This window comes from Rhinopithecus bieti, unplaced genomic scaffold (assembly GCF_001698545.2).
Source record: "Rhinopithecus bieti isolate Rb0 unplaced genomic scaffold, ASM169854v2 scaffold_13348, whole genome shotgun sequence".
Lineage (NCBI taxonomy): Eukaryota > Metazoa > Chordata > Mammalia > Primates > Cercopithecidae > Rhinopithecus > Rhinopithecus bieti.
This window is the reverse complement of record NW_016808764.1, coordinates 2,476,096-2,487,989: the sequence shown is the minus strand read 5'-3', so window position 1 is coordinate 2,487,989 and position 11,894 is coordinate 2,476,096. Positions and strand designations below refer to the sequence as shown.

The 11,894-nt window shown below is 36.2% G+C and overlaps 1 protein-coding gene across 10 annotated transcripts in view; it reads left to right on the top strand.

Annotated features, from left to right (window-relative positions):
• ADD3 (adducin 3) overlaps window positions 1-9,388 on the top strand; it is a 138,468-nt gene extending 129,080 nt beyond the window's left edge. For 8 of the 10 annotated variants that reach the window (XM_017887154.1, XM_017887153.1, XM_017887152.1 and 5 more), the window contains 5 exons: window positions 316-435; window positions 905-991; window positions 4,565-4,688; window positions 6,438-6,533; window positions 7,149-9,388. In XM_017887154.1, coding sequence (XP_017742643.1) covers window positions 316-435; window positions 905-991; window positions 4,565-4,688; window positions 6,438-6,533; window positions 7,149-7,441 — 720 coding nt within the window. In that variant the 3' untranslated portion in view covers window positions 7,442-9,388. The remainder of the gene's footprint in view (window positions 1-315; window positions 436-904; window positions 992-4,564; window positions 4,689-6,437; window positions 6,534-7,148) is intronic. The other 2 variants (XM_017887162.1, XM_017887161.1) reach the window with 1 other exon arrangement.
• Window positions 9,389-11,894: the final 2,506 nt, after the last annotated feature.

Genomic DNA, 11,894 nt, shown 5'->3' with positions numbered 1-11,894 from the left:
TGAATGTGAGATCATGCTCTCTGTGCTTGAAGTAGTTTCAGCATCGTGTTTGCACTTGACAAGAGGAGAAAGTTTAATTAGCAGTATAATTGAATATTTGTGTGAATCGTAATGGCATTTATTTTTTAAGTGAATGCTGATTTTTAGCCTTTTGTAACTAGTATAAGATGAAACTAATTCACCACTAAGATATTTCTGAGTGAAATTATTTAAACATTGGCAATGCCCCTCTTGAGACTATAAGCAGTTATCTGGCAGTCTACTAATATTTTCTGAACACAAAGCTTCATTTTAGAAAAATGTTTGATTCTTTAGTGGATGAAAGCGGAAGACTCATCTAAAGTTAGTGGTGGAACACCTATCAAAATTGAAGATCCAAATCAGTTTGTTCCTTTAAACACAAACCCGAACGAGGTACTAGAAAAGAGAAATAAGGTAAGACATGGTCTTCTATAGCCAGGGGAGACATTTTAATTGTTTTATGTTTAAATCACAAGTGATTGAATCTGGTTAATACCAAACTTAGAAGTTTGAATACAGAAGTATTTGTAATTTAATTCAGTATAATTTTAGCTTATATTGAATGCCTCCAGCTCTGTGCTAGTAATTGGTGAACAGGCTACATGGAGAAGATATATTAAACATATTCCTGCCTTAGAGAACCCTGCTATTAGGGGAAAATGCGGTTCTCTAACAACCTAAGACGAAAGGAAATCACTTGCCAGAAGAGTAGAGGAGACTAATACGAGCTGTTAGGATGGTAAAAGAGGTCTTCATGAAGGTGGGAATGGAAGAGACTCTCACTCTGGAAATGTCAAGTAGTAAGCTTTTATGAAAAGATAAAACAAAGGTCATCTGCATAGTTGCCCTCAAGAAATTTGTATTGAATTGTTTTTCAATTCAGATTCGGGAACAAAATCGATATGACTTGAAAACAGCAGGACCACAATCTCAATTGCTTGCTGGAATTGTTGTGGATAAGCCACCTCCTGTAAGTTTATGAAGCAATATGATCTTTGTTTTTGATCTACCACATTAATTTCATTGATTTTTAAACATGAATATTTATTTTACTAAGGGTAATGTAAGCACAAAAAGTCAACCCACAAGATTTAAAATGCCACCCATAATTCCCAGTTTCCAGGTACAGCGACTTTGTTCTTTTCATTGCTTCTAATGTTTACTTTGATGTTTCCAGTAAGTTAGTTGAGATGAGGTCTTACTCTGTTGCCCAGAATAGTCGTGAACACCTGGCCTCAGGTGATCCTCCAGCCTTGACCTCCTGGAGTATCAGGATTACAGGTATAAACCACTGCTCCTGGTCCTACTTTGACGTTTCTAAAGAGCATCTTCTGCTTTTTCTTGATCTATGAGTTTTAGACCTGGACTATTTTTCACCAAATCTGTGTTACCCATTATAAGAAATGCCATTGTTATATATGTCACTAAAAGAGAAGAAACATGGCCAATTATAATTGTAGGAAGCCATAAGATGATTCCCAATTTCACAGATGGAAAAGTTCATCTTAGAATTAATGAAATATTTTGAAAGATGGGGATTTATCCTGTTTATATAATGCTTCCCTTTTTCCCTCTCTCCATTCTCCCAGTAAGGACACATCAGTTTTTTTCGTGTGTGTGTGTGTGTGTGTGTTAGATCAGCTTTCATTATTTATATTACTACATGTTTGCTGCTGAGCCAGGTAGTATTTCCTTTCTTACATAAGGTACCCCTCCCTCACCTTGCCTTTTTGTCATTGGCTTATTATTTGGGGTACATTGGCTTAGTTCTTCCCAAACTTTTTGACAGAATTATAAAGTCCAAGCTGGACGTGGTGGCTCATGCCTGTAATCCCAGCACTTTGGGAGGCCGAGGCGGGCAGATCACGAGGTCAAGAGATCAAGACCATCCTAGCCAACATGGTGAAACCCTGTCTTTACTGAAAATAAAAAAATTAGCTGAGCGTGGTGGCATGCACCTGTAGTCCCAGATACTCAGGAGGCTGAGGCAGGAGAATCGCTCGAACCCGGGAGGTGGAGGTTGCAGTGAGCCAAGATTGCACCACTGCACTCCAGCCTGGTGACAGAGCGAGACTCCGTCTCAAAAAAAATTAAAAATAACATAAAATCCGTCCTAGTATTATTTTCCATGTGGTGAAAGGCAACAGGTAATCTCTCTGTTCCAGCCCCCCTTCATTCTGATCCAGATCTAAATTGGTTGCTCTCAGGCCAGCTGCACAGGTTCATCTGGAGGATTCCTGTGCTGCTGATCTACGTTGTATTTCGTTTCCTGTACCTTGTGTCTTCTGCTTTCTTGATTTCCTCCTTTACCATAGAACACACCCTCAGCTTTCTGAGAAAAGGATACATAGGCAGTAATAGTCTGAAATGCCTTTATTCTACCTTCAAATGTGCATATAATGGATATAGAATAGTTTAGAAATAATTTTCCCTTGAAATATGAAAAGCATCATTCTGTCCCCTATTTTATTGTTGAAGTAGGTAGGCATTGGAATTCCTGAACTTTTGTTTAGGTGTTTTTTTGTTTTTTGTTTTTTGTTTTTGTTTTTTTTTTTGCTTTTAGACCTTTTCTGCATACCTGCTGTTCTGAAATTTTATGATTGTGTGTGTCATAGATCTCTTTTTGGTCTTTTTTTCTAAGTAATTAGTAACCCTTTTCAATCTACAGCGTCATATCCTTCAGTTCTGGGAGTTTTTATGTTTCTTCAAGAGTGTTTTCTTCCCTTTTCTTTTTCTGCCGGTATATTATGTTAGTTTGAATGTTGGGCCTCTTGAGCTTCTGATTTTTTTCTTTTCTCTCCTACTTGCTGTACCTTTATCTTTGTATCCTACTTTCTGGGAGACCTTCCTGATGTTTTCTAACCCTTTTAATTTTTTATTTTGATGTTAACTTTTTTTATTTATTTTATCTTATTTATTTTTATTTATTTATTTTTTTGAGATGGAGCTTCGTACTGTTGCCCAGGCTGGAGCTCAGTGGTGCAGTCTTGGCTCACTGCAAGCTCCACCTCCTGGGTTCACGCCACTCTCCTGCCTCAGCCTCCCGAGCAGCTGGGACTACAGGCGCCTGTCACCACACCCGGCTAATTTTTTTTTATTTTTAGTAGAGACAGGGTTTCACTGTATCAGCCAGGATGGTTTTGATCTCCTGACCTAGTGATCCACCTGCCTTGGCCTCCCAAAGTGCTTGGGTTACAGGCCTGAGCCGCCTCGCCCAGCCAACTTTTTTTATTTTTAGGAGTTAGTATTCTGTGAATGTTCCTTTTTAACAACATCCTAATCTTTACACTTTCTCTTATTGCTCTAAGGGTATCAATTTTAAATTTTCTTTATTTGCCTTTCTTTGTCTATTCTGAGTTGGATATGTCTGTTTATATGGAAGAATGAGACATTAAAGCCTATCAGAAGCTCTGAATATATACAGAGCTCGGGGATTGGTGAGCTTCACTGTAGGGTGATTGGATGTGGACCAGGTTGTTTCTCTGGGGAATCCCCAAACATTGTTCTCTGTAATTCTTTTATCTGGGACTATTTCGTTTATCTGGAAAAGAACTACAGTCTCCTGCCAGTTTCCAACCGTCATTCTAGGAGCCTGCAACTGTATTTTGTGTCCCCTAGTTAGTTTTTCTTTCTTAAGCCTCTGATCTTCTGCAGAGATGAGAGAGAGGGAAATGTTTTGCTCTGTGGAATAGGGAAGGGAACCTGGGAATCTGTTTCTTATTCAGACTTTTAACTTGTTTCTCTCTTTTCACCTTTTCCTTACCACCACCTTCTATGGTACCTATTGCCTGTAGTTTCTGGGCCTTACCAGACCTCTTCAGGGCAAATAAGCATGCTTCTCATTTGCATCCTTTTTTTCAGGACTGAGGCTTCAACTTTCCCAGCTCTGCTACCTGCTGTTCCACTTGTATTCCATCTTCCAAAAATATGTTAACATTTCTCATCCTTTGTTGTTTCCTCACACATTCTTTTGTCCTTAAGGGTTTTTTTTTTTTTTTTTTTTTTCTTTTTTCTATTCCTTTACTATCATTTTAGTGGGGTTTTGGGAGGGATGAAAAATAAATATATGGGTTCCATATGCCAAGTGCAACTGAAATTCTTATTATTTCCTTTCCTGGAGAAAACACTTACAAGCTTATTTTCGTAACAAATTTAAAGAACTACTTTTGGTACAGTTTCATTTCTGTAAGCCTTTTCTACAAAGGTCTTTCAAATGGAGCAATTCTTTTTTTTCAAGTTTTTTTTATGTGAAGCTTATTAAAACTTGGCATAATGGTTTTTAAAAATTATTATAAAATTTACTTATACAGGCTTATTGAGGAAATATCACTGGCAATTTTAGTCAATTGGATCAATAGTTTAAGAGCATTAATCTTACAAGAACATTTTAAACAAAGCATGTTACCTTGCATTTCTTAGGATTGTTGTGAAATAAGGCTTCACAAGCATCATATGTGAATTTGTGTGTATGTAGATGGATGGATGGATAGATATATAAATAAAACTCACGGTAATGAATCTATTTTTATTTTTTCTCTGTAAGACTATGCAATTTGAAGATGATGATCATGGCCCACCGGCTCCTCCTAACCCATTTAGTCATCTCACAGAAGGAGAACTTGAAGAGTATAAGAAGACAATCGAACGTAAACAACAAGGCTTAGAAGGTTAGTTAATCTTTACATTCAGTGTGGCTGGGCGCCGTGGCTCACGCCTGTAATCCCAGCACTTTGGGAGACCAAGGCAGGCAGATTGCTTGAGGTCAGGAGTTTGAGACCAGTCTGGCCAACATGGTGAAACCCCATCTCTGTTAAAAAATACAAAAAATTAGCCAGGCATAGTAGCGCATGCCTGTAGTCCTAGCTACTCAGGAGGCTGAGGCAGGAGAATCACTTGAACCTGGAAGGCAGAGGTTGCAGTGAGCCGAGATCGCACCACTGCATTCTAGCCTAGGCGGCAGAGAGAGACCCCGTCTCAAAAAAAAAAAGAAAAGAAAACAATCTGAATGCTACTGTTTTATAATAAAATCTTCTAGAAAGTGAGATTCCCAGATGAGTAAAGAATTACTAGCCAAAGTAGATGTAGATAAATTAATGGATTTATACATTTCATAAGTATGTGGCTTTTAACTCTCTTAATTTTAAATAATTATAGAGTGATAAGTATGTAGTTTTGATGCTTTGTAAAATCTCTATTTCTGGTTATCTCAAGGTGCTAACATTGTCACTTCAAAATTTAAAACTAACTGCTAAAATTTTGATGTGACTTTCCTTAAGCACACGGACACTCTAGTAGGTTGAGTTTTCTAGCTTTGGAACCCTTAGTAAGTAGATTGTTAGGATTATGTTTAAGATTTGTTAATGAAAACATCTTAAACAATTGACTACTAGCTCCCTTTTTCTCTGGAATAAGAGATTCTTCCTAGGAGGAGTTCTCTATCTTGAGTCTTTGGATAAACTTCAGGCAGTCCATGAGCCACCTGAAAAATATATGCTTAATTGTTTAAGATACACATTTAGGGAGGGGAGGGTTCAGGGTCAGGAACGAAGCCTGTCACCCAAAAAGAGGGTTAAGAGCCTCTGCTTTAGAGCATTCACAACACGCAGTTGAAATTTTTATGCAAAGCAAAACAAGCCAATAGTTAATGAATTTTTGTCCATGTTAGATATCATGTAGGAAGAACTAATGACATCTTGATCATCCGAGGAACAGTTTTTTGTGCCTTTGTCACAAAAGGGAGTCATCCTGACTCATTAATGTAATTATACTAAATTTTCTAAGGGTGTTATTGAATTTGTTTACTCTAACATAAAGTTGGGAGCTTTCTCTGTTTTTCATATTTTGTAAAATGTCCCTCTTTAATCTCTTGTTTTTTGAAAGCCTAAAGATGCCAGGTAACAAATGTTGCACTCTAGAACCATCACCTTTTTTATATAACTTTCTAAGTAGTTTCTTCCACATTTATTATGACTTATGAATTAGCTCAGTAACATTGCTCTGACAAGAATCACAAATTAAATATTGTTCAAAAATTCCATGAAGCATTCTGCCTCATTAATGTAGCATCATTGGTGAGACTTTATAATTCTTTTCATCTGGCTGCACAGTATGCTTTGGTTTTCTAATGCTAGCAAAAGCTACATGCAACATATCATTTGCCTGGGCTGCCAGTAGCTGTGCCTCTTTTGTAACCTGTATATAAAATAACTATTAGCAGCCAGAAATGTTAACACATTAACCTCCTCTTAATGTATAATTATGGATATATGGGATAACTGTTAGCATGCTCAGCTCACTGCTGAAGAATTTATCATCTCTGTGTATGCGGGCATTTGATATATGCACTAACCTCCCTAAAATCATATGCTGCTTTATTTTTGTTTTGCATGGCTTTTAACTAAACTCTTATCCAACAGATGCTGAGCAGGAATTACTCTCAGATGATGCTTCATCTGTTTCACAAATTCAGTCTCAAACTCAGTCACCGCAAAATGTCCCTGAAAAATTAGAAGGTACTCAATGTAATTTCCCTCATAGCATTCACTGAGTTAGTCTTGAGTCTGTGCCTCTGTGTTTTGTTTTCATGTGAGGATGTTGAACACCTCATCACAGTAAGTTTTCCATATTTTACTTAAATCTCCCAATAATTGCATATTTTATATCATTAAAAATGGGGCACTACTTTTGTTCAACATTTATATTGATTTACCTTAATCTGAATTTTGGCAACTCATAGTTCTTAAGAATTTGTGGAATTAAAATAAACATCTCCCAGTCAACAGCATGAAATATTTTTCAGTATTGATTGCCAAATGATCCCAAAACTAAAGAAAAATATGTTGTCTTCCTCATTTATGCTGATTTGATTTACAATGAAACTGTCATTTCATCTAATTGGGATTATCTAGCTTTTGCTCTTTGCTTTAACAACTTTGTTCCTTTCCCCTTTATATCATTAAAGAAAATTAGCTTCTTGCTAATAAATTACAGTTTATTAAAATAATAATCTGTCTTCATTGGAATTAAAGTAATGCCTTATTACATTGCTAAAACATTTCAGTTTTGTAAAGTAAAGCAAAAATGTTAAGTATGTAAAATAACTCCCAAAAACCCTTCCCCTTTCGTAGAAAACCATGAGCTGTTTTCCAAGAGCTTCATCTCCATGGAAGTACCTGTTATGGTAGTAAATGGCAAGGATGATATGCATGATGTTGAAGATGAGCTTGCTAAGCGAGTAAGTAGGTTAACCACAAGTACAACCATAGAAAACATCGAGATTACTATTAAGTCTCCAGAGAAAATCGAAGAAGTCCTGTCACCTGAAGGCTCCCCTTCAAAATCGCCAACCAAGAAAAAGAAGAAATTCCGCACTCCTTCTTTTCTGAAAAAGAACAAAAAAAAGGAGAAAGTTGAGGCCTAAATAAAGTCCTTTTATAATTATTATTATAACAATGTGACATTGCACATTTAAATACCACATTTAAGTTGATCATTAATATGCAATGGTAGATCAGATTTGGGAATGTAGCAAACTGGACTTGAAGAACTGGGAAGAGGTTTTACAAAATAAAAACTTTCAGATTCATCTCTCATTTTATATGTCCAAAAATGGCTTTGAATTTTAAGCAATTACTAGTTTTAATTAGCTCTGCCCTCATGAAGTATTATTATAATTCACCGTAAACAGATATCTGTCTGAATTACTTCAGGCCTTCTCTATAATATCTGTTAGAAAGAAATTGCCAGTGAGCAAGTGAGAATTTTTATTTCTCAATACTTGCTTCACTTGGTTAATCAGATTATAATTTTTTATCATGATTATTGACTATATTTTTGGAGTCCCATTGTTTCAATGGGCATTAACAGAATGCTTTAAAAGCTTCTAAGACAAGAATCTATAGCATTAGTATACACTGGCACATAATTTTTTTAAAAGTTTTAAGAAAAGATTCATTTGGAATTTTATTCACAGTATAAAATTTCCTCACCTGAAGTAACTTTGTTTGCCAAAAAAGTTGTTTTAATAAACTATAATTTTGAAAACTTCCTTTTTTATTAGTTTAGAAAGCCCCTTATTTTTCAACAAAGGGGATTTTGTACACATAACATGGGTTATTTAGTTTACTCTGGCAAAAAAAAAAAAAGACAATTTTTGTATGTTGATGTTTGTATACCATTCAGTATAAAAGTGTCCTAAGCATATTAGCCAGTCTTCTCACAGTAGAGCATACTTAAGGCTGCTTGGTACTGAGTATACTTAAATATAACTCAAGAATCCAGGGACCTGGTGTCAAAACAGGATTAGAGCATATAAAGGTACATCTAGATTCATATTTGAATCTTATACTGTATTTTTCTCTTAGTATTGCTAATGAGTAAAGAAAAGTCTTATAAGGTAGCCAAATGAAAAGAATGAAGGGGAAAGTGAAAATTAAGGGAACAAAAGATGGAATGTGAAAAGAAGAATTCTAGTTTGATAGTGACTCATTCACGATAGGATACAAAGTGTGATTTGTTGGAAACATGTCCCAAATTTCTAAAATTCTGCTTCTCTGCCAAAAGCAATGTCTTTCTTGCTTGGTATTTGAGTTTTAAAAGGATCAAATCTTTCTAACCTTGTGTATTTTTAGAGGGCAACACTAGAAGAAATCAACAGGTCTAATCCCACAAGTAAGAAAACTACCACTTCTTGATTTTTACAGATTTAAAAAAATCTTTTCAGTTAACTTTCTTTTTAATGTAAATACAAATTTAAACCTAGGCTTAATATAGGCTTTTCCCCTTTCACCCAAGTGATGTCAGTTTGATGCAAAATCAATGATCCAGAATGATCAGTGGGTAAAAATAACTCAAAGTGTTTCTTGAGGGTGAGTTGGCATGCAAAAAATTACATTGATTACAGTGTATTTTGGAGCTGGCTCTGTTTGACTGCGTGCATATGATAATGCGGAGTTGAGCCAGAGCCTGGAAATGTCATTCTAGATCTCAATAACTACTGGAATCAGTGTTTTAATCTCTTGGTGGAAACTTTCAGTTGCTTAACTCTCTATTGGAAGATTTTTTTAATGTTCTACATCATTTATGTTGTATTACGATGTATGTAGAGACAGTAACCTGTGAACTATGCTTTTCCATAACTTTTTGAAAATATATATATCTAAATGAATGCAATGTGCATAAATATTTTTTAAACACAACAGTGAACTATTGCACCTTTTGCTAATGCCTCTATTTACTTGCTTTGGCATAAAGAATGAGCCAATGAACCTCTGTGTCCTGTGGAAAAATGTATAAATGTTATCTGATATTGCTCTTAGATGTAATGCTAATTAATGTTAAATCACAAATAAACAGTATTTTAAATATATAGACTTGTATCATGAGGTTTCCATTCACAGGTAGTTACTTAAAGTTATTGATGCTTCTGAATAAAGAATATCCTGGTAAATATATTTTCAAATTAGTTGAAAATTATATATATACAAAACCTGTCTTGTTTCAGCGTATGTTGGAGGAGATATTCCCTAAAAGACCTATTTTTGGTCTTGATAATAGGGTATGGTGGCCTGTATCAATGTAGAATAGATGTTGCAAGACATGTACCTCTCTCTTTTTTAATGTATTTGTTGTACAAATAACAGTGTAACAGAAAAACAGCAGAAAGAGTAAAAAATAGTTTACAATTTCACCACATTCACTTTTTTTTTTTTTATTTTGAGACAGTCTCACTCTTGCCTAGTCTGGTGTGCAGTGGCACAAACTTGGTTCACTGCAGCCTCCTCCGCCTCCCAGGTTCAAGCAATTCTCCTGCCTCAGCCTGTCGAGTAGCTGGGATTGCAGGTGTGCGCCAGCATGCCCAGCTGATTTTTGTATTTTTAGTAGAGACAGAGTTTTGTCATGTTGGTCAGGCTGGTCCTGAACTCCTGACTTCAAACAGTCCACCTGCCTCGGCCTCCCAAAGTGCTGGGATTACAGGCGGTAAGCCACTGCGCCCAGCCTTCTTTCCTTTTTGAGATGGTTGCCCAGGCTGGAGAATAGTGGTGTGATCATAGCTCACTGCAACCTCAAACTCCTGGGCTCAAGTGATCTTCCTTCCTTAGCCTCCCAAGCAGCTTGGACTACAGGCATGCACCACCACACCCAGCTATTTGTTTTTTGTTTAGACAGGAACTCACCATGTTGTCCTGGATTCAAGTGATAATCTTGCCTCAGCCTTTCAAATCCATTAGGATTATAGACGTGAGCCACCACGCCTGGCCCATATTCACATTTTTAAAAATTATATTCCCTTCCAGCTGTTACCTAGTTGTGTATATATGTATATATAGATAGATATAGATAGATATATAGTTATATATATACATCATTTATATATAGGTGTTTTTATATATTATGGTGTGAATGTAATTTTTCTGTTTTTTTCCTACTTAGATAACCCATCTAGAAGATTTTCAAACTAAATCTGTCATATGAATGATTTCTTGATTATTTTCTACTTTGTTCTAAAATACAGTACAAGAGGAGGATAACATGTTAATTGAGGGCTGTGGTTAATTGAAGTTTTACTGTAATTACCCATTATAAAATGAAGGGTTTGGTCAGAGAAAAATAGTCATAGTCTTGGGCATATTTAATTATTACCTTGGCTTGTAAATAACCCTGTGGTAAAAACTTGCTATTTTAGAAAGATGCTCATTTCAAAATTCCCTTTCATAAAGCAACAAAGACGATTATCTTCAGTTCTCACTTGAGAGTCAATATAGCACAAAAGTTAGCATGTACCTTTTCTTCCATTGATTAGTATTTTCATTCAGCAGGGAATAAAAAGAACCAAACTGATAAAATCTGTGACAGCATTGGCTTCTCTTAACATCAGGCCCCCTTTTTCCCCCACATAGGCAGAAAATACAAACTGATTATTTTTTTTCAAACTCAAGCGTGGTACATACACATATCCAAGTTGCAATCTTGGCCAAACTGGGATTTTGAAAAAAAGCAGTCTTGTTTGTGGCCACTAGAGGGAGTAATAGATCTAACAATCCAATGTTTCCAGTCCTTGCACTCAACTTCCCTATTTAGTCTGTAGGCACCATGTTTGTTGTGAAATACCCAGAACTTGAAAGAGAAGGCATTTCCTTTGTTGCTTCTTCGCCTCAGTAGATTGTTCTCGACTTTGTTTCCTTAGCAGGTCCCATTACAGATACCACCCCAGTGGAGAACACATAGAAAGTTGTTGTGTGCTCTCAGAGGCTGTGATAGGATGTGACACCTCAGAGTTTTCATACCTGTGAGTGGCAAGATAATGCCTTCTTCAATAGTTGACATTTTTTTTTACCAAGGAGTTAACTGATAATATTTTTTGTTGATGCCTTCTGTGTACCAAACGTTAGGCTAAATGCTTTTCATATATTACTTCATTTGGCCTTGCCAGTATCCCAACAAAGTAGATGATAATATCCCCATTTTGTAGATAATGAAACTAAGGCTTGTAGAAGATGAAAAGTAGGTGATAGGATTCCACCCATAGAGATTCAGACTTCTGTAATTATGCCATCTGTGTGCCAGACCCTGTGTGGCTGCAGTATATCTTTGTAGAGGAAGAGGCAGTTATCTTTAGTTTGGACTGTAAGTCAAGCCATGGTGAACTTGTATTTTGATATAAGTAGATTTGGGATCAAACATTGACTTTTGCTTTGGAAGACTTTTTTCCCTAACAAATCACCTGAAGAAGAAATTAGTGGATACCTGAGAAGCAGAAATGACCTGTGGTGGTGAGAGCATCCTTTAGGATAAAGAACCAGCTCTTTAATTTTCACCATGACACCTGGAAGACAAGATATCATACATTTGCTTAAGGTGCAGCAGAGACTTGA